The sequence below is a fragment of the Cyprinodon tularosa genome, unplaced genomic scaffold (assembly GCF_016077235.1).
Source record: "Cyprinodon tularosa strain WSP-4 unplaced genomic scaffold, ASM1607723v1 ctg86, whole genome shotgun sequence".
Classification (NCBI taxonomy): domain Eukaryota; kingdom Metazoa; phylum Chordata; class Actinopteri; order Cyprinodontiformes; family Cyprinodontidae; genus Cyprinodon; species Cyprinodon tularosa.
In genome coordinates, this window is record NW_024039629.1 from 287,232 (window position 1) to 310,825 (window position 23,594).

At 38.2% G+C, this 23,594-nt stretch overlaps 1 protein-coding gene across 1 annotated transcript; it reads left to right on the forward strand.

Moving 5' to 3' along the window:
* The first annotated feature begins 1,425 nt into the window (after positions 1-1,425).
* psma6l (proteasome 20S subunit alpha 6, like) lies at positions 1,426-11,412 on the forward strand. The gene is made up of 7 exons (XM_038273201.1): positions 1,426-1,695; positions 5,720-5,814; positions 6,081-6,162; positions 6,242-6,397; positions 6,489-6,667; positions 8,252-8,346; positions 11,012-11,412. Exons 1-7 carry the CDS (start codon positions 1,620-1,622, stop codon positions 11,067-11,069), a joined length of 741 nt encoding a protein of 246 aa, XP_038129129.1. The 5' UTR covers positions 1,426-1,619; the 3' UTR covers positions 11,070-11,412.
* Positions 11,413-23,594: the final 12,182 nt, after the last annotated feature.

Here is a 23,594-nt window from a genome sequence, read left to right on the forward strand (position 1 = left end):
ATCGCGGAGAGTACAAATTTCATCATGAAAAAAAATTATTTATCACTCAAAATTACTTTAAAATCACCGATATTCGCTGAAAACGACCCACAACCGTTGCCAACACTATCTTTGTTGTTTTGTACACATTCTCGCGTGATTTGAAAAGTGATTTTTCCACTAGATGGCGTGATTCAGCTCTTGGGGAGAGAATTCTGCAGAGCAGCAGCTGGATGATGAATTGAATCTATACTATAATACATGCTAGATTAAAAATGATCAGTCAGGGATTAGGAAAATAATAATAACTGTATGCGCACAGTGTAATTATTTCTATCATATGGCAGTCTTTTGTACAGTGGTCATACATTAAAAAATGTTCATTAATTTTTTTTCTCTTAGACATTGGAGTGGTGCATTTAAATGTTATAGAGCTAAACATGTTAAATTGGTGAGTAGTAGCAGTGTAAGTTTTTAACCTGTCAAATTTTTTTTTAGATTTTTAACATTACAATTTATATTTTTCCAAGCACACAACAGTTTAAAGCAAAGTTTGGTTTGAAAATGTGCAGGAAGGATTGAAAAGCATGTTAACACGGTAAGGTAGGCTTGAGTTCATTATCTGACGCATGCATATACACACCAGGAACCTGGAAACTTAAGAAATACTGAATAAAAAAAATACATAAAAAAAAAAGCATGTTTCATTGATATATATACAAAAATTAATATTGGAAACTATATTTATCAAACATTATACTGGGCAAGTAAAAATTGTATCTGAGCAAATTAAATGTGAAAGCCACTTGCCCTTTGGGCAAATGGTAAAAATCCTTAACGTCAACCCCTGGATAAAAGTATGTAACCCAGAACTCGGACCTGAAAGGTTTTTATCCACTATACCTTTTATCTAGAAAGCATGGATGTTTAAATTTTTTTACTGGCAAAGGTTGTAGGAAAGTATAGTGTATCTTTATTTAGAAAATATGGACGTGCTCATAAATGTTTGTGTTGGAACAGTGTAGGATGACCCAGAGTTTCTGGCGCCTTTGGGCCCCACCCCTCAGTGTACATTAGTTATTGCCTGGGCACCTTTATAAAAATGTTCTAGCTACGCCTCTGAAGCTCTTCGATATACTTTTACTTCCTATGTATTTAATGCAAAATGTATGACTTAAAGCATACATAGTAAATAAAGTGGTATCATTTGTTTGTGTATAAACTCCATGGCTGGATATAAAGTCTCTCTGTGAGTTTTTTTTTTTATATATATAACTTTATTTGTAACAGTAACAATGGCAAACTCAATCAATACAGTATATTAAAGCACAACATATAGCCAATCATACTTCCTAACACTTTTCTTAATAACCTCTCTGTAAGGTGAACATGCTCCGCTGAACTTCCGGGTTTCCAGCCAATAGCAGCGCGAGAGGGACGGAGCGTCATTAACTGAAAGAGAAAGTAAAAATAAGAAAATTCAGGGAAGTCGCTCCATTATCCTGCTTTATCATTCAGAGGCCATGCTGTTTCCTACCTGCTGACTCCTCAAAGCTCCACTTCGTTCGACCCTCCTGCTCCACGCAGGTCACGCCAGGCCCCACGCAGAGTTCACCTGAGGTCAGACCCGGAGGAGGAAAATGTCCCGCGGCTCCAACGCAGGTTTCGACCGACACATCACCATTTTTTCACCTGAGGGCCGACTCTACCAAGTCGGTAAGGACCTGGGTCTGCTTCCCCCTCTGAGGGAAGCAGCTGGACTCATTTCTCTCATTAACTCCTTATTAACAGTTAATTACTCAGAAACACAGGAAGTCAGTCACTAATCTGTGTCACAAAGCTGTTAGCATTACACTTTTTCTTTCTTTGTATCTCCTACCTATAAAGCGCACGTTGATTTAAAATTTTGTTTTTTCCCTTTTATGAAACTCTGAAGTCATTCTTAGTACATATAGCCTTAAATTTTGGCGTTTAGAGTAACTTAAAGCCAAATTAAAGCAGGTAGGTTGCCAGGTTTGGTTGCCTGACATATCAGAGGCTTCGGATTCAGGGCTTCTGAATAAAACTGCCCTTTGTAACTGAAAAGTGTGGCAGTCATTTGTTTTCAGGTCCACCTGTTGATACCCTGTAGTTAGAATAAAGAGTTAATCTGTGTTTAATTTAATCCTAGCATGAATTCAGATGTTATAGGAGGAACTCATTTCATAATAATAATTGAACTTTATTTATCTCACATTGGAGAAATTCAGTCTCTGCCTTTAAACCATCTCCTATGGAAGCAGTGGGCTGCCATTGTGCGGTGCCTGGGGAGCGGTGTTGGGTTTAGGGATTATCTTAGCTGTGGGATCGAACCGAGTGCTTGAAACCTTCTCAGAACACATGCGCTCTGCTCTAACCACTAGGCCAACACTCCCCTAAATTTGAGAAACTTGGCGAACAAATGCAGACGCAGAAACACAACAGACAGGTCAGAGAGACATTTTAAAGCTGGTTTAACGAATAGAACAGTATCACAAGCTTTGAGTATCTCTCAGAGCGATCATAAATCATCATGACAGAGAAAGAGCAAAGCCTAAATGTAATGGCCATTTATCTGAACTAACTGGTAAAATTAAAATTTTTGCTTACATACTAAAAAAAAAGAAGAAATATTTCATTTTATGGGACTTATCCCCCTTCAACACTGAAGCATGGTGGTGGAAGCATTATGCAGTGGCTGCCTTGTGACTTATTTAGATATAATGAAATACAGGAGAAAATCCTGCTAGAGGCTAATCTAAACATACAACCAGGAGTAGAGAGCTTTATATCAAACCTTACAGCAGTATGTGTTGGAATGGCCTAGTCAAAGTCCAGGTCTAAATCCTATTCTAAAATCTATGTAAAGATTGAACCACTTTGAATCAGTCTGTCACAACAATCAAATAAAATACATTAAAGTTTTTGGTCATAACAAAATATTTTGAATAACCGAACAAATAATTAAAACAAAATTAATACATTTTATTTAGAAATTACTTTCAGGATACTCAAGGACGCTGTGTACAGATAAAAGCCAACATTCAATACAGTTAACATTTAGAGACGGACAGAAATATTACAGATGAAAAAAGACACCAGGTTCGGCTATGAGAGTTAGGTGGTTCTAAACTCTTTAACCTTAGAAAGGATTTACCGGAAAGACCAAAGAGACGGGAAATTAAATCATAGTCAGGCTGTGATGGTCAGGTAGAAGCAGGCAGAATCAGGGATATTACTGATGTGGGACGGGAAGGACGAAGGACATCAGGACACTATTGATGACTCTTAACCTGAGGGAAGTGGAAAGAAGTGATGAATAGAAGAGGAAAACTGTCGGATTTGGAAAGTTTTTTAAATTTTTTTTTTGCCAAGTAGTATGAACTCAGTTTTATCACAGTTTAATTTAAGAAAGTTATTAGAAAAGTAGTGATGGAGTTCACTGAGACAATCAATTAGATCAGATCAGGTGGGAGGGGGGGTTTGGTTGGGGGGAGCAATGTCGTCAGTGTAACAAATATAACCAGTACTATATATACCGTATATTAAACATGTGTCCTGTGGTTAATATGAAATATATACATTCAAAACATTCAGTTATGTCACAGCAAACACAAGTCCAGTGATTTCTACAGCAAAGATACATCCACATTTAGTGAAGCGGCTATTGCTTAAACCGCTATTGCTTAAACATCAGCGGGAACTACAGCTCTATAGATATGAAGAAGCACGCCTAAGGATCCAACAAGAGAAGTTTGGCTTCCATGAGAGGTTTCCAAGCAGGAAACTTCTCTATAACTTCTGTTGTTTAGAAAAATTAGCTCTAAATTTGAAATACCATGATGAAAGCAGGCAGAGTGAGGGAAGGATTTAATGGAGAACATTGAGAATAACAGCATCTATTTACAGGCTTAGAGAAGTGATAAGCTAATTAGAAGAGCCAGTCTGAATAACATGGGACCAGCTTTTGTTAAAAGAAGGCAGAACAGCTGAAGGAGGAAGACTATTTAACACTGATTGGAAGTAAACACAGAAAGTTGGAGTATCTTAGGGAAGAAATGAAATAAAGCAAACAGGACGAACTATAAAGGTACAAAAATAAACTTGGAAGATGAGCACCTGGAAATTGTTATTAAACAGCATTCTGGGAAAAAAATAAAACATTTCTCACAACGTGGAGTATGGGAGTGGAAGTGTCATGGTTTTAGGATGATTTTCTGCATCAGAATATGTGACCAGGCGACTCTCACAGAATCCGTGAATTTTACTGTAAATCAGAGCCTTACTGAGGGAAATGTGAGACCATGTCTAAAGAAATGAAACTGGACCCTTCAACATGAGCCAAAATAAACCTGAGTCCGCCACAGAGTGGCTGAATATGAAGAAAAGAAGAGCCCACCGCTTGATTTGTATTTAGGTGCAAAAAAATAAATAAAAATCACTCATGAGCGGAGTGGTGTATGCAGTTGAATGCAGTGAGGAATGCTCTGATCTTTATATTGGTGGAACCAAACAACCTCTCCACAGACGCATGGCCCAACACTAAGAAGAGCGACCTCCTCGGGAGACAAGACTCTGCAGTACATCTACACCTTATGGACAAAGGACATTTTTAGGACCAGAATATTCACAATTTGGACAAAGAAATTAGGTGGTTTGAGAGGGGCGTGAATGAAGCCATCTATGTTAAAGGGAAACACTGTTTTTTTTCCACTGGCCCCTTGATATAACGTTATTACATCATGTGGATTTCTGGGGGACAGTGATTCGCCTACATGTTATGAATGCTGGTGTTCCATAAAGAAAAAATTATGAACAGTTTAGTTTGTGCCTTCAACTCGTTGCTCATAGGAAAACGTTACTTGGATATAACCTAACGGAATATCTTCAGAACAGCTCCAAATGACACAAAACTCATATGGGTGAGTAGAACATGATGTAATAACGTAAAATCAAGGGCCCAATGGAAAAAAAAACAAAAAAACAGCGTTCCCCTTTAAGGAAGAAAAAACAATCTTAAAGAGTTAGGGTGGACTCAGGTTCGAGCTTTCAAAAACCTACAATGCAGCAATTGAGTTGATTCTTTCCAGCTATCATCGTAACCCCCCTTACAGGGGTCCTGTTCAGCCAGGCCACAATTCCCCCTAAAGACACTCCTTTCAGAGACATAGACGGGTATCGGTATTACAGGCTAACAAAGAACCCAACCAACCCCCTTTCCTAAGGGGCGGAGCTGTTCTTCTGTTTCAATTTGCATGTTTTCTGAGCCAAAACAAGGCCTTGTTTTGGTCCACTCTATAAATCCTCAAATTCAACGCTAATTCTGACATTTTGAATCGAAAAATCCCCCTGGATGGGAAGCGAAACATCCTCAAACTGAAAAACAAAGTCCAGTGGATTGTTTTTGTTTACTTTTTTGGAATGACTTTGACCTGGATGATTGAGAATCTTCACCAGCAGATTAGAGATGTCCGGCATTAGTGAAGAGTTCTTAATAATCAGCTGAAAATGAACAGGCTGGTTCAACTGTTTTATCCTTATTTGTTTCTATAAAACTGCTCCTTCTTGTATTCAATATCTTCAACACCATCTGTTCTTTATCCACAGCAATCGGAGCAATCAAAGTTCCTTAAAAAAAAAACAAAATATGGGAAATTTATCTTTGGAAAAAAGAAATCTTTTTAGCTTTTCTCATGCTGTGTACCACTGTGATTCCATGCAGAGTATGCCTTCAAAGCCATCTCTCAGAGTGGGCTGACATCCGTCGGAGTCAGAGGGACGGACAGCGTTGTGGTGGTCACGCAGAAGAAAGTCCCGGTAGGTTATCTGACACGAACAAACACACAGAGCAGCTAGAGCCAGTGAAGCTAAACGCTCCTCAAGTCAGCAAAAAAAGCTGGAACAAGATACAAGATGCATGAAGCAGAAGCTCCTATAAACAGGCCAGTGCTCACATTACCACACCGAAGAACCTGGTGTCACATCCAACCTTTCTAGATCATCTGAACTGATCCCATTTAATTAGCAATTAGAAAGTGATGTATGAACCTAGATGGAGCTGATGTGAGTGGATTTTTCTGCAGGACAAGCTGCTGGACTCCTCCACCGTGACCAACATGTTCCACCTTACCCCTCGCATCGGCTGCGTGATGACCGGCCACAACGGTGCGTTCAGGTGTCATTAATCGTTAAAAAGGCGTCCGTGTTAACAGCTAAGGAGTTCAAGCTTGTATGTTGTTTGCAGCGGACAGCCGCTCACAGGTTCACCGAGCCCGGGTGGAGGCTGGAGAGTGGAAATATAAGTTTGGCTATGACATCACGGCGGACGTGCTGTGTCGCAGGCTGGCGGATATTTCCCAGGTGTACACACAGAATGCAGAGATGAGACCTCTAGGCTGCTGTGAGTGGAGGCTTTTATTTTGTTCATACAATAAAAAGGTTGTTATGTTTTGTTTTTTTTAAGTAGCTCTCTGTCCTCTGACGCGCTCCAGGTATGATCCTGGTGGCTATAGACCCGCAGCAGGGCCCTGTCCTCTATAAATGTGACCCGGCGGGATACTACTGCGGCTTCAGAGCCACGGCAGTCGGGGCCAAACAGACGGAGGCCAACAGCTACTTAGAGAAGAAGCTTAAGAAGAAGCCAGAACTGAGTCATGACAGGGCTGTGCAGGTACCAGAACAACCCGATCAGGACGAGGCGTAGATCAGGAAAATATCTTCTACCTGTTTCCATCACAGTTTTCAGAGGTTGCCTGGTACTTTGAGCATGATAGGAAAGCATTGAATTTGGTCGTTAAGTATGCTTTCAGACTGATTATGCAGAAAAACCCTAACACAGAATACGGAAGAGGATTATGAGAATTCTGACTGAATTCTGACAATAAGGAACGGGCACATGACGTCACACGTTGCGCGGCAGCCATATTGAAAGCTGGTCAGCCCATTGTTTACACTTCGACTTCGCGCCTGTAAGGACTTGCTTTCTTCTGCTAGTAGTTTGCTTAGTTTTTTGCCGTTTCATTTTACCTCTGCTGTCGTTATGGTCACCCGTTGCTGTGTCGTAGGGTGTAGTAGCGCAAGCTGTGACTGGACGGGGGAAAAAAATCCCAAATGGATTGTCTTTTTACCGTTTTCCAACCTGGAGGCGTTTCAATGGAAAACAAATGTCCTCCATAACAAAGAGTCGCCGGCTAGCATGGGTCGCTGCTGTAAGACGGCCAAATATAACTTTCAACTCAATCCCAGTGTCCATGAGAGTGTGTTCCCGGCATTTTCATTCTGGTAAGTTACAGAACATACATACAACATAGTACCATGGTAGGACAGTCATATATCATCAGAAGGTAACTACAGTATCCCAGGACACGTACAGTCAGCACAAGATTTGTTTAGATACATTTTTGATGTTTTACGTTAGTGCCTGCACCTAGTCTTATCACCACAACAAACACCACACCATGTTGAGACAGTAGCTTACCTTGGATCCAATGGCTGTGTTCTCATTCGGTTTGATTACTTCCATGTCGTGAACTTTTCCATCTGTCAGCTGTTTGTAAGCCTCTAGCGACTTGTAGCAGCGAAATTCTTCATGTGTGTAGGCACTGACACCACACACTAGATAGGAAAAGATGTCCTCCCTCGCAAACGGCGGTAGAAATTCTTCCCCAACGCACCACTCCTTGCTTGCTACTTCGTAGGGATCAAGTCCGTTTATGAAGCCCATCTTTTGCAGATAACGGTCCCTGGCTTCCCTCTGCAGTGTGTCTCGGTATATTCCGCATCCTTTCTTCGCTTTTAACATCGCTGTTTACTCGTCTCTGTGCTGTTTTAGGTCTTTGTTTACCGTAGCAACTAGCTGTCAATATGGCGGCGTACCCAGAATGCAACGCGCTGTGCCCGTCCCCTATAAAAAAAAGTCTGAATTCTGAGAAAACAGTCAGAATTCTGTGATTAAAGTCAGAATTCTGAGAAAAAAGTCAGAATTCTGTGATTAAAGTCAGAATTCTGAGAAAAAAGTCAGAATTCTGAGAAAAAAGTCAGAATTCTGACATTAAAGTCAGAATTCTGACTTTTTTCCCATACTATACTGAAAAAAAAAAAAAAAAAATCAGTTAACTTTTTTTTTTTTTCCAGTGGCCCTAATCCTCTTCCGTACCCAGAATGCATTATTGATTTTAGACTGATTTCTGATGTGCAGATTTTGGTTTTCCTCTGATCCATCCTGTGGTTCTGACGTCATTGCTTGTTATTTCAGTTGGCTATATCCTGTCTGTCCACTGTGCTGTCGTTGGACTTTAAAGCCACTGAGCTGGAGGTCGGTGTCGTGACCAAAGACAAACCCAAGTTCAGGTAAAAACTATTAGATTTTTTTGCTTTAGAATAAGAGGATTTTTCTTTTTTCTCATTTAATCACATAAGTGACAAAAATCCCAGATGCTAAATAACTCTATTGTATAACCGACCATCTAGCAGAAATATTAAATGGATGACGCCAGGATCGTGTTGATTCTTAGTTTTGAAATATTTACAGAACCTTTGTAGAGGATTTTTTTTGTGATGGACCCTCACCAACTAGTGAATAACCCTTAAAGGTTGCTAATTTTAGCTCTTGTCAGAGCAGAATTTTGTAGTAGTAGTATATACAAATACATGCCACACTTTTCAGTTTTTTTGCTGGTTGAAAGGTTTAAAAACATTATATCATCTTGGGGTATGTCTCTGGAAATTAGAATACAGTGAAAAAGTTCTTTATTTTTATCTCAGTATAGAAAGTGACTATGTTCTTTAACCATCAAATTGTGCAAATGGTAGTTATTGAAATAAATTTGTTAAATGGAAACATCAATAAAAAACAAAAACGTTTGTTTTTCCATAAAAGATTTTACACTCCGATGAGGCTGTTTTTTAGTCATATCAAAGTTTTTGAAAAAATTGATGTGAAAAAAGCACTTTTTTCACATCACACAAGCCATTTGATCTGCAACTGGAGTTGGTTTAGACTCGTAAAAAAGATGAGGAAAGAGACCAGAAGATGGAGGATGATGAAGCGACATGTTTGGAATGATGAGGTGACTGAGTCGCTTTTACATTTAGTTTGTGACGATGAGCACCATAACCATGGATGAAATATAGATATAGATATATTTCATGTATCTACATCTGCCCCACCTTGGCACTCACATGAACAAATGTATTCCCAGGCAATTTTTAAGTAAATAGTATTAAGTAAAGTATTTCTTATTTAACGGAAATACCAAAATACTATTGCATTTTTGAAATTAGCAGAATATCAAGATCTCCAGCTGTCTATGGGAGAAAGGCGGGGTCCACCCTGGATAGGTCGCCGGTCCATTGCAGGGCAACACAAAGACAAACAGGACAAACAACCATTCATGCACACTCACACCTAAGGAGAATTTAGAGAAGCCAATTAACCTAACAGTCATGGTTTTGGACTGTGGGAGGAAGCCGGAGTACCCTGAGAAAACCCACGCATGCACAGGGAGAACATGCAAACTCCATACAGAGACCCCCTTGGCCAGGAATCGAACCTGGAGCCTTTTTGCTGCAAGGCAGTTGTGCTACTCACTGCGTCACTAATGAAAACATCTTTTATACAAATTAATTAAAAGCAGAGTGAAATACTATAAGTGAGGGACGACTGATGCCAGTATTTGACATCCTAACTTTCTGTCCATCCATTTAAGACTTAAAATGCTAACAGAGCTAACATTAGACACCAGATTTAACACCCTCGCCCCTTTCAGTCGCCATTGTTAACCATAAAATAACATTGATCAGCGGGCTAATGTAAATATACAGTGATATTCATGTGGTGTTTTGGATAAAACAGTTGAATGTGGGCGTTCAGATGGTCACTGTGAAGGTTCCTCAGTCATCGAGAGTTTGAGGCACAGCGTTGGTCAACTTTTCTGAACTCCACTGTCAAGGCAACCATCTAAGCACACAACTATGCAACCTGCAGCTCCAGAGCTGAAATTAGCTCTTTGGACTCGACAATGGCTCCTGATAGCGGATAGAAACAATAAAAAAAGCTAATGGTTTTGAGATCATATAGTATATCAGAAAATTACTTTTTTTGAAGCTTAAGCAGATTTTTTTTAAGAACATTTGAATTTAATTTTCATAACAGAAGGTTTTAAAGAACCAGAAATATTTTTTTAAATCTATATTTCCTTTCGTTAACTTGAAAACTGTTATTTTCTACATAAAATAACATCCTATAGAAGAAAATGAAATGTATGTTTGTCTGTACTTTAATAGTGAAAAGTCAAAATTATGAAATAATTGACATACATTTTTAAAACCAGAATTGTCAATAAAATATATAAGTTTTAAATAATTAATTCAGATAAGTTATTTGTGTCATTTCGGGTTTGTGCTCATATATATTTGTATAAATCAGGTTTTTAAAGAACAGAAGTATCCCACTAAACTAAACTATAATATGATACATCTGGTTTTAAAAGGTTAAAAATTAAAATTAAAAGCAAAAAGTTTGTTTTTGAATAAAATGGCAGCCGATTTCCTATAGCATATATTTAACAAAAATAATTAAAGGTCATGTAGTTGTGCATGACTAAATTGGCTCTTTGGATTTGAAAGGTTGTAGATCCCTACATTACATAACTAGCATTACATTTTAGGCTTCATTCCTTATATGCGTTATGAAGATAATAAATAAATAAATCCAGCTGGATCTGGCAATTTATGAGTTTTCATTACCTGTAAATTTGACTTAATGGGACATAAATCTGTTAGTGACAAAACATGTTGAATCACATGATAATTTAAATCATAATATTATATTTTGAATGTTTAAGGCGTATCTATTCTGTTTGTTTTATTATTCTGTGCAACTATCTGCGGATGTATCAAATAAAAGCCTGTTAAAGTATTTTCATCATTGTTTTAAAATCATAAAATATAAAATACTCCAGGAAGGCTCCTAAATTAATGTATTTGTAAATGTTTGTTCTTCTCCTTCCTGCAGGACCCTAACGGAGGCTGAGATTGAAGCCCACCTTGTTGCCATTGCAGAGCGAGAGTAGAGGGACCCTCATAGACGGGAAGTCAACGATTCTTTACAGCCTTTTCTGAGAAGCTACACCGCTGACCGCCGTCTGAAGACCAGGAGGGACAAACCTCCTTCTGTGTCCACAGAGATGGATCTTGTGCATCTGATCATGAAAAGCTGTTCTAAATGGTTGATCCATGCAGATTCGATCGGTTCTGATCTTCCTGACGTCTCCAATGAGGTCTTAAAAATTTAAATTTAAAGTAACAATCTCAGCATTGAACAGCACATTATCTTTATATACTAATGAATTCTACGACCAAACAACTTCCACTTTTGTGACAATACTTCATAATAAAAGAGGCTTCAAAGCAGAAGAGACTGTGTCCTGATTTTCTTTGATCATTTAGAAATTGCAAGATTCTTAAAATAAAAATAGGAATACTTTGCGGATAAAAACTCAAAAACAAACATGTTTTTTTCCACTTATTTCACTTTCCAACAGGAATAATTACTTTATCTGGCCACCGGAGGGCACTGTTGTGCATAAAAAAAGTCAGCTTCTTGACCTCTGTTTCATAATTCTTGTTTGCTTGCCTATTTAAAGATGTCTATTTCGGCTGAAGTCAACATTTAAATACTAAGCCTTTTAAGTGTCTGTTGCTTATTTAATTTACTCCTTCAGGACCTTTTTCTGGTATAATCACCTATAGTCACAAGACCAATGGGCTTTATCAGGAACAAAGCCTGGTTGACCACCCTTTGCAGGGTTAGCTGTAAACGTCAAAAGTGTCTGTTTGTTTGAGGAAGCTCCACTGTGCAGAGATAATTGATAGATTTATGGTAAGGTGTACGGGTTGGGTACAAATTTAGGGTTATTTAAGTTTAATACCCTGTCTTAATAAGAGCCGAAAAAAAGGTGTGTCCACCTGAGCCTATCATGGTCCTGGTTTTGTTCAGTTTTCTTTGAGTTTTAAGTTTCATATTGATTCGTTTTTTCTTTGTTTTCTAGTTTTGTATTTGAGTTCTTAGGTTTTTCTTTGTTGCCCTCTTGTGTTGGTCCCTTTTTCCCGAGCTCCTTTCCAGAAGCCTCTGTTCACACCTGCTCCCAATCAGCTCGTTAGTCCTGTCTTTGTTCAGTCAGCCATAAATTCTCTCCATGTGCAGCTCCTCAGTGCTGGTTCCTCGTCTTTCCCCGGCTTCTAGTGCATGTCTTCCCTGATGTCTCCATGGTTCTGGTCTGTCTTGCATTTTTAAGTTGGTTTTCTTGGATTCCTGTCTTTGTTACCTGTGAACGCTACATAAAAACTACAAGAACCCACCTCTGCCTCCCTGCCTCTGCATTTGGGTCCTCAAAACCTCAACCAAACCCTGACAGAGCCCAACATTTTGCTTCTGTAAACATCATTAAATAACACGAACAAATCGAGAGACAAAACAGCATTTAAAAAAAAAGCTTTTATTTAGTTAAAAATACAGGTTTATTTTATTGAAATATGAAGATCAGATAAATAAAAAATCAAAGGTAAATATCTTTATTATAATTTAATCTCTTGATTGCCTTTTCAAAACTTTGCTTTTGCCTTCATAGACTGTAAAAGATCACAGAAAACTGATAGAAAGTGTAACTTTGTGTTAATGGCTGTTCAATTTTAAAAGACAAACCAATAGTTTGCAATGATATAAATAACCACAGTAGTAACAAGTTGGAGTTCAGATATAAAACTAGCATCATTATGACCAATATTCTCCACTTATCAGCAGAGGTAAATTTGTAAAAAAAAAAAAAAGGCCTTAGGTTGTTTCAAAAGAGATTTTACCTTTATAAACGGTCTCCTCATTCTTGTCATTTACCATCAATAAATGATGATTATTATAAATAAGGCTGAAATATTGAAGAAAAAAATCTATCTACTTACAGACAAACCTTTGGAAAATCACTGCTGGAAGGCAATTCAAAGTGAAACAAAACACAAGCTTGGAGACGTACTTGGAAAAACATACTGCTGTTGGAAATAATGAAAATACAGCAAAATAATGGGTAGTTTTTTGTGGATCTGTAGAACTGATCCTGGACCCTTTTAAGGTCCCTTTTGTTCTGGAATAATATAAAATACATTTTCATGATCATAAAAAGTGCAACTGATTGGTCCCTGGAGTCTATTTCTTTTTTATCTTAACATTTCTATTGTAACAATGAGAATGTTTCCCTTTTAGTGTCATGTCAAGATAAGATGTTTTTAAATGATTTCAGATTTCTGGCCGATACCCAGTCTTTACAAAGCCTGACATACTTTTTAGATCGTCTTTGTAATAGCTGTCAGTCTCATTTATTAAAAAAAAGAACACCACCTGTGAAACAATAAAAAAAAAACTTGTTTCAACTGAACAAGCTAATACTCTCAGATATGAACGAAGAACTTAGAATATTGATATTAACAGACTATAAGCTTTGCTGAGGTAGATAAAATCTGCAGTCAGCATTGATTTCACAAACCGGCCGATCAATGATCCACCAAAATTAATAAAATCAGGCTTCATGAATCGGTTCACCGCTTCTTTTTATATTCTAGATCTGGGGTCACTAAATGCACAAGTAGCTCTTTGGTTCCACTCTTCACCTAATATATAAAACAATTACCCATTAGCATATTTTTTGGTTTCATGTTTTTGTTTACCCTACCTTGCCCCCCCCCCCTTCTAAATTTGGTTTAGAACCACCACTGGAGAAAATGGTTTTAGATGTTGGTATCAACGAAGTTAGCTCAGTTTTTTGCATACGGTATGTATCTAAGAACCAAACCGTGAAGGGCTGTGTCTGAATGTTCGCCCTATATAGGGCACTACATAGTGGTTAGACCGTTTTAGATGAGAGTCCAAATGTCTAGTGGATGAAAAAGTAGTGGACTCGAACTTTCCCACAATGCAACTTGAAAAGTAGCGATCATCCATGGTCATTGAGGAGCAGATATATCCCTTAATGCTAAAGGAGAGCTCTCCTCGCAAAGCATTATGGGATTAGTTTTTTTAGAGCGGCCAAATGTCGCTACCCAACAGCGTCAACAAATAACAAAGATGGCGCAGGCACTGTGTGGTGGAGGCGGAGTCACGTGACCAAAAAGCAGTGATCATCTGTCCGAACGGTCAGTTATCTGAGTTCACTATAAAGTCCAGTATATAATCCCCGCTCTATATAGTGATTGAGGGATTTAGAGGTTAGGGCGGACGTTCGGACTCAGCCATAAACTAATGTCACTGTGAACTATGGACACCCAATGAGTGCACAGGTAAAAAAAAAAGATAACCCTAAAAATAAATCTTAAACTCCCAATTAAACAAATTTATCACCAAGCCCAAACTTAGAGCTGAACAGACTGTTCGCCTTGTCTGAACCTTCCCAGGAAGAACCGCTGGTGGACCTAAGATTGGATCATTATTTTGTTTGTAAACACAAGCAGGACTAATGCTGCCTTCATGTGGTCTCGTAATAATCGTAAATACCAAAACTGAAATCAAAAGTGCACATGAACACCCCCCCGCAAAAATTCTATGATACCCGAGTTGCCGAGATGAGATAAACTTTGACCTTTTCAACATGGCGGAGAGCAGTGAAATGATTCTGTATGGTGAATACTGCATCGTTAAGCATTCCCTCCTGTTGTGCTTGCAGCCTACACAATGCTGTGACATATTTTTAAATATATCAACGTTTAAACTTTTAAATGTTGACCATTTGATTATAGCAGATGCTTGCTGGCGGTCAGTCTATGCATTTGATGCGTCCTCTTCTTTCTGTATGAACTAGGAAGTCTAACTGTCTTGCCTAAGTAGCAGGTCAGGATAATCTTTGAAGCCAAAATGTTTCTCTTCTCTTTCACAATAAAAGAACTTGAACACAATGCGCTTGTAACAATCATCGTAAGGATACCAGACCCCATGAAGGCAGCATAAGTCCTGTTTCTGGGACCTTCAGGCTGCAGCTGAGAGCTGCAACAGCAAGACTCTCTAATTTGATTTTGTGACTCAACTTACCAATTTCTAATCAAGCTACTGCCCATAATATCTGTCATAAAGAAGGGCTCTGCTTTAACTGGTTTAGACCATGTTGGATGGAGAGATGCATTTGATTTCCAAACAAAAAGAAAAACGACAATCATCTCACACTATTAGCTAAGAGATGTGCTTGATGTCGGAGCTTCCGCCATCCCAAACGTTTTATCCTCGCTGGTTTCTCTGAGATCTAAAAAACACAAACAAACACACAGAGTTACAGGTGTTTTATTTTTTTAACAGTCCAGAAAAATGCAAGAAAAAAAAGAAATTCAATCAAACTTCTTTTTTATGGTTCATATCTAAAGATTTGCTATACAACTAGAGAAGATGTTTGCAGATGTTTTTACGATGTGCCTATTTGCTCTATATACTGTTTATTATTTTGCAGGGAAAAGACCAGATAGGAGTTATTATTTGTTCTAGTTGCTCTTGGACAGATGAGATATATTTGATAGAATCCTACTTTTTAAATTTTCCTATAAAAAAGGTCATTTTGGGTTGGTTTTTAGGTAAGTAATGTATTTAAAGATTTTAATTTAAAGGAATTCATTTAGGACTGTCCAAAAACTTAAAAAAATTAAAAGAAGCTTTCAGATTATAGGAAAACACAGATTAACAAATTTTACACTGCAAAAAATGGAAATCTAAATCAGTAATTTTTTCTTAAACTAAGTGCATTTGTTCTTGAATTAAGGAGGTAAGTGAGATGCTTTGCCAATGGAACAAGACAATTTACATTTAAAATAAGAAAAAGCAACCTCATTGTCTTATTTCAAGTGAATATTATCTAATAATCTTATTTTAAGAGTAAAAATACTCATTCCATTGGCAAATCATCCCATTTACCTACTAAAATGAAGGGTTAATACGCTTGAATTAAGACATTTTTGCTTATTTCTAGACCATTTTTGCAGTGTAGTCAAACTATTTTCATTTATATTTTTAGAAATGAGAAGGTGTTAGCTTTCAAATGATGTATCACACATGTAATCTGGGTTTACGGTTCCTCAGTTATTTGCTTTTCCATTTGGGGACGCAAAATGGCGAGGATTACTTAAAATTAGGTGGGTTTTAAGAGGTTAAAAAAAAGGAAAATTTACGAATATCTGCTGTTGTTGATTATGACCTTTTATTGTATCATCTTTACATTCATTTTAAGTTTTAATCACTGTGACTTTTTGCAGCTAGTTAAAGCTGAGATCACTTTAAGCTTTTGCATCTATAAAAACACTGCAAGTTAAACAAAAGGTGCCTGAATTAATCAGAATATAAATTAATTATGTTTGTGTTAAAATGTAAAAGTTCTATATTTTTCTATTTCATTTTCACATGTTTTTTCTAAGTCTTTCTTATGCTTCTCTTCCTTTGCTGCTCATACACAGACTCCGATGTTTTTTTCCATTGGCAACACTTCAGCCACCTCCATCAGCGTCTCCCAAACCTTTGCCTGAACCTCCTCTGGTCCTAATACCCCGCAGCACAGCACAGTCTTTCCACCCGCTCCCTCCCCTCTGCATGAATCGTTGACCCTGTGGCTGGTGTCTCCTGGTACTGGGACAAGCCTGCCAAGCTGAATGGACCCAGAGCATTGGCCATGTGTGTATGTGTGTGTCTGTGTTGGGTCACAGCGTGGGGATTAGGTGTGAGTGAGTGATTGAGGGTGACAGCAGCCCTTGCATTAGGTGCCCTGTGGCAGATTTTGAAGGCCTGTTTTAGACACACTAAGCTGGATTTACCAGCAGCAGTGTGTCAGCAGTGATGCAGCCTGGCTGGACCTCCAACAGAACACACACATAGACAGAGACCCTACCTACCCATCTACCTGCAGCCAGACTGTCTAATAGTTCTTGGCTGTTGTTTTTCCACACAGTTAAACCGTCTTTTTTTTTTTTTTGTCTCATGATTTACAGGCTGGTTGACGGAGAAATGGAAAAGCAGAGTGGATAGTGGACAGCACCGCGTGCGCCATAGATAAACGGACTGACTCCAAAATAAGCAACATTTTGAGAATCTTTAAATAGAGATAATTCCCTTAAAACCCACCAAGAACACTGCTAACTACACGGTTGATTTACAAGGTGCCACCCCATGGTTTATCGGATGATTTTTGCCTCGTTAAATTTTTCAAACAGTTAATCTATAAAACATTTTAGAGATTAATGCACTGATTAACAGAATTCACTATTGGTTTAATGAACTTTGTTTATATAGCAATTTTAAAATAACCACTTAAAACACTTTGCTCCAGACTGACACACATTCATTCACTGATATGCAGATTTTATGTCAGTTTAGATCCTGCTGAAGGAACATCGATTTATGGCAGAGAAGGAAACATTAATTGAAGCTCAGACTTTAAGATTGCAAGGCGTCTGGAACCACTTTACCGTTCTTCCAAAACAGAAAATTAAAAACAATCCACTGGACTTTTTTTTTTCCAAGTTTGAAGACGTTTTGCTTCCCATCCAGGAAGCTTTTTCGGAACAGCGTTGAGTTTGAGGTTTTATACAGTAGCCCCAACAAAGCCTTGTTTTTAGTTTGAAAATATGCACATTGGAAAAGACACTTTACAATTCTTTAGATGTTATTTTATAAACAGAGATGTCTGCATTCTCCTCACCTAACCTTTCGGGCCAACCTAAAAGCTTACGTAATCTACACCTCATTGGTTAAATCTCATGATTCCCATATCATGTATCAACTTTAATTAGACATTCAGCTGTACTACTTCTTGAAGATGGTTTAGATCTTTATAATCTCTGACTTACTTGACGTCTTGAAGGAAACTATTAACTAGTCAGAGTTACGTAATTTATTTCAACTGAACTCTGAGGAGACTGTTTTTGGACTCAGCCAGAGAAAAAGGCAAGGACTGAATAACGCACAGATATGAAAAGAGAACAACACACACTATATAACCCCTTTTTTAAAAATCACAGCTCCCAGGAAAAAAGACCTTCAGCCTCATAAATTAATTGTCATCATTCTGCTTCATTCTATATCTATTCTCCCACTCTGCAGAATCTGTTCGTTCAATCTCTAACATTCTGCTCTCTCTGCTTTTTCTCATAGTTGCATCATCTGGTCTGTTCCTGTTTGGCTGGGACTCCATCCTGGAGAGAAATATCAACTGTGCTGCTGCCATCAACACCTTTGTTTATAGATGTTGGAGATCAGCCTTTTTTTTCAGTGTAGTCCTGTTTCTCTGACTGTAACTGGCTGGATGTGCTCTCTACGTCCTCTGACATGGGAGCTGGCTCGGAGTTTGTCTGCCTGGCTGTGTGTTTCCTGGACGGGGCCGCCTTTTACAGCTGCTTTTGTATCCCTGCTTCTGTCTCCTTGAACCCCAGTCGGTCTCAGCAGATGGCCGCTCACACTGAGCCTGGTTCTGCTGGAGGTTTCTGTTAAAAGAGAGATTTTCTCTCCACTGTCGCTACAAGCATGCTTAGTGTGAGGAATTACCTTCGAGTCAATGAGTTGATGCAATCAACTGGTTTTCCTTAGATAGAAAACTTTGAATCAGTTTGACTGTATGATCTGGTGAACTGTAAAGTGTCTTAAGATGACATTTAATGTGAATTGGCGCTATAGAAATAAACTGAATTGAAATAAAACAACCAAATTTGATGCTCAGTAGTATTTCTCTTCATGCACAAAGAGGGGTGTGATCCTGGTAGTCTTGATCTTTCAAGACTGCATCTTGAAAGAAAAAATTAGATCCACAGTAAAGTACAAACTGTTGTTTGTGTAACTGTACCCCAGTACCATTAGACAAGCCAACTGAAACTGGCTTTTGGAGCTCCTGCATTAAAAATAAAATCTAAATCCCCAGAAGAGACCTGGTATGTAGTTGACAAAGTGGTTTTCCTTATACTGCCTTTCCTTACTCTGCTTAGAAGCAGCTTTTAGTCCCTACAGTATGCTCCACCTGTCTGAAATAAGCTGCCAGAAGACTGTAAAAGTGCTGAAAGCCTCAATTCTTGTAGGTTAAAGTTAAAAACCCATTTGTTTGGAGCTGCCTTTGACTGTTAAAGCTAAACTATTAACTGAGGTGTCATTAGCTTAAGTTTGTTGTGTTTTATTTGCTTTAATACCTGTTTCTATCTTCACTTGCATTTATTCTGCTTTTATTTTCCTTATATTTTACTGTTTAATTCACATAAAGCATTTTAAATAGTCTTTGTACTGAATTGTGCTTTGCAAATACATTTGCCTTGCCTTTTAAAACCAAAGCATTAACTACTAGACTGAGATTGGCTGCCATGTCTTCTCTGTTTATCAGAACTACTGCTCTCAATCTGCTGTCCTGATTGCCACTACATTTTGCACTGTTTAAGATTCATGTTTATTTCATTTAGTCTAGCTATGCTTGTGGTGATGAACTGTTTGGGTAAATAAGGCCACAGAGCCTGATGTCAGGATAATTATCATTGCTAATGTGTGAATTTATTACACATTAATATTAGCTGCCTGTTGCGTGTCTGAACTGATGTTTTCCACAATAGTTTATCTAATTAAGACATTTTCTCTGTCCGGATATAGTTATAATCTTCATTCTGTTCATGGTAAAGATTTGGGAATGGAATGAGAGCGGCGTCCTTCAGCTAAAAACAAAGTATAATATTTTGATAAGGCTGGAGCCATGGATGTCTCCTCATCTGCTAATGTGTATGATGTAAAATATGATGATAATGTGGCAGACTGGAGATGTATAAAATGCCTCTTTAACTGTTAATCAGGGCCACTTCCTGGGAAGTGAGGGGGTAAGCAGCTGCTTTCTGTAAACTCTAAGCAACTTCTCTGATCTGAGTAAGATTACGATTTCTATCAGAATCTGTTGTCATGTCTCCTGGTTATTTAATACATATAAGTTCTGAAGCATTATTTAAAGAGTTTGTATAGAGTGATCTCCTTTCAGGAAAAAGAACCAGAGAAAAAAACTTCAAGGTGTAAACACAGGCAGCCGATCTTTAACTTTGGTACGACGTTTATTTTGGCTGTTCTACTAAGTTACAATAAACAATATTTCAATGAGTTCCACTGATAGCAGGAAATTGCTCTTTTTTGTTGCTTCCTCACATCAACCTCTCATTAACCTGTTTTTTTTTAATATTTCGGGAGCGAGATCCTCTGTGGCAGCAGCACTAGACATCTTCCAGGCATGTACGATAAGTAAAACTAGCAGCAGTTCAGCGGACAGGATGAATGAACGGTAGCCGGTAAGCGGATGACGTTTTAAAAAATATAAATGTAAAAAATATGTTACATGTTATGAATGCTGGCGTACCATAAATGATAAATTATGAACAGTATAGTTTGTGCCTTCAAGTCGTTCGCCCATAGGAAGACGTTACTTGGATATAACCTAACGGAATATCTTCAGAACGGCTCTAAATGACACAAAACTCATATAGGTGAGTAGAACATGATGTAATAACGTTAAATCAAGTAATATGTTCCCCTCTAAGGAACATAATACTTGATTTTGGACCAATCTGTTGTATAAAAGAAAGAACTTGAAGTAGTTATTTATGCTTTAATTTCCGCTCCTCAAAGCTACAGAGATAATCTTTCCTCTGATATCAATGAAAAAGCGCTGGTTCAAAACTCTGTGCAAGAGAAAAACAGAAGAGCTCACATCACTCCTGTGAGTGTATTCTCATTATGAGTTCGTATGAAATCGTACGAAAAGTTATGCACCGTAATTTTGTACGTTTTGGACATTTTTTTCGTCGTATGCGCATCTGACGCACCATTCAAGAACATAGAATTTACAAAACAATTAGCCCTAATCCTGACCCTAACCCTAAGATATAAAACAGCAAGCAACGTAGTTAGAGACATGAAGAAGTGATGATTGCACTGTTTTCCCCAGGTTTACGTCCGCCCTGATCGGGTTTTTTGAGGAAAAACGTCCAAAACGTACGAAATAGTGTGTATAACTTTTCGTACGATTTCATACGAACTGATAATGAGAATATGTTGCTCCTGTTTGGGTGTGTTTTCATTGGTCACCTGTTTATTCCTTCTAAAAGGGAGATTTTCTCTCCACTGTCGCTACAAGCATGCTTAGTGTGAGGGATTGCCTTCGCCTCAATGAGTTGGTGCAATCAACTGGTTTTTCTTAGACAGAAAATTTTGAATCAATTTGTGAATTGGCGCTATATAAATAAACTGAACTGAATGTAAACCAAAATACACTTATTAAAATGTTATTCGAAGCATGTTCTGTTATTCCAGCAACTTAACGGACAGACCAACCAGTTGAACAGTACTGACTGATTAAATGATTGAATATTAAATAAGGTACAAACTATTAGATATACCTAACTTCAATTTATCAAAGTTTCATATTCAATACTGAACAATAATTAATGGGTTTAAAGCTAATGCTAATACTTAAACCGGAATTTCCTCCTAGCACCACCTTTTACACTCTTGGCAGACATTTTGCACTGCAAAAAATCTAAATCTAGATTAGTCATTTTTTCTTCAAATTGTTCTTGAATTAAGGAGACAAAAGAGACATTTTGCCAGTGTAACAAGATCATTTACACTTAAAATAAGAAAACACAATTGCATTTTCTTATTTCAAGTGCATATTATCTAATTATCTTATTTTAAGAATAAAATTACTCATTCCATTGGCAAACTATCTCATTTATCTACTCAAATTGAGGGTGAATACATTTAATTTAAGAAATTTTAAGTTATTTCTAGATCGTTTTTGCAGTGTGGAATATATGGTTACGGTTTGTGGGAGACTTTATATCAGTGTGTCTATGACTATTGTTATATGTTTCAAATATTCAGGTACTCCCTTTTCCTTTTTGTGTCTCTCTTCATCACAGTTCTCTGTTACAGCTCGCCCATTGTGGACAAGAGTGTTGAGCAAGATCCTGACCCACCACCGGGTTCTAATCACAAGCATTCCTTGGGATTAAGCAGCCAATTAGCAATAAGAGAGCCATTGTGGCCCTGTCTCCTTGTGCGTCACAGTTAAAAGTTTGTGTGTGTGGGTACGTGCTGCAGTCAGTGCATGTGTGCAAGAGCCTTTGTGTGCGCACTAGTTCAAGGTGCTCTCCGGTGGTCAATTAGGACTCTTTGTGGTGCTGAAATGTTAGATGTGTTAGTTTTCATTCATTAAAGACAAGCTGGGTTAGAAATTGACACTTTGCAGAGTGTGACGAGTGTTAGGCAAACTGGCTGCAGATCACTAGAAGTGTGTTCTTAACGAAGCTTAATTAATAAAAAAAAACGTTGTAGTTAAACCCTGTCGCAATAAAAGGCTGCACTCATCATTCTGTTCTGCTCGTGAGTCGTTTGCTTGCGACATGCTTGCCAAGTCTATTGTTTATATGTGTGGGTGTGTATTAAAATCAAGTTTTCAATTCAATAGTTGTTAAATTGTGTGCAGAGTGTGTGTATGCATCAGTGCGGCACGTGTCGGAGTGAGGCCAGGGATTAGCGAGGCTCAGGCCCTGTTGCTCCACTTCCATGATTACTACTGCTGCCTCCTGCCATATGGGGTGGTGAGGTCTCAGGTTGGGGGAAGGGGGCTGAGGCTGCTGGTGATGGTGGGGTCCCTTACTTTTCTACAACATTGGGCGTTAAAACTCATTTTACCAACAATGTTCCTCATCCCTGCTGAAAAATATACCTCTAAACCCAGGAGGTCTACTATGCACACATGCAAACACATTGAGGTCTTCATAACCCATTAAAGCCCATGCATTGGAGCCAATATGATCTTAGGTCTCTTTTCTGTAGTATAAGTCTGTTCCTACAGCCACGTTACCAGCTTCTGTTGCTTAAATTATGACACAAAAGCCCTCGTGTTTAGATGAAGAGCTCATTCAAACAATAATCAAGCTTTGCAGCCTGAATGAATGAATAACATTCTTTGCATATAGCAAACTATTTTTCATTAAGGTTTTATTCATTGAGACATTTTATGCAATCCAAACAAATTGGTTTTATACATTATGCCACATTTTATTTAGCTGCTCTATCGTAGTGTATGAGTATGACGGCATGAACAGGTGTTAACAAGCTAAAACCCCAGACACTAATCAAAGAGAGGGCTAAATGATGTCAGATAACACACAGCGTGCAGGCCCCACCTGCTGCTGTCTGCAGCGGATTAGAAATCTGTCCACCCTTAGAAGACAGCAGGACACACACATGCACGCGTCAGGGGGTCTGCAGTCTATGTAATTGATCAAGATGCTTGCCAGACATTATTTAGAGATGAAGCCATATTGGTATTGATCCCCATCCCCCTCCTCTGTCCGACACACTCCGGACTCCAAGATAACCTAAAGAACAAAAAGTCGGGCTTTCTTTTGTTATCGTTCTGCAGAGTTCCTAGCATATTTCAGCCAATAGGTACAATGTATTGGAAAGTAGATACAGTTCTTTGCAATGGTTATTATAAACTGTAAGTTTTATTGATTTATTTACTTCTTTGTGATATTAAAATCAAAAACCTAAATGAAGTAAAAGG

Coding starts and splice junctions, on each gene's coding strand:
- psma6l (XM_038273201.1), top strand. CDS start 1,620: ATGTCCCGCGGCTCCAACGCAGGTTTCGACCGACACATCACCATTTTT. Junction 6,398..6,488: donor GATGAGACCTCTAGGCTGCT/GTGAGTGGAGGC, acceptor GACGCGCTCCAG/GTATGATCCTGGTGGCTATA. Junction 6,668..8,251: donor GTCATGACAGGGCTGTGCAG/GTACCAGAACAA, acceptor TTGTTATTTCAG/TTGGCTATATCCTGTCTGTC.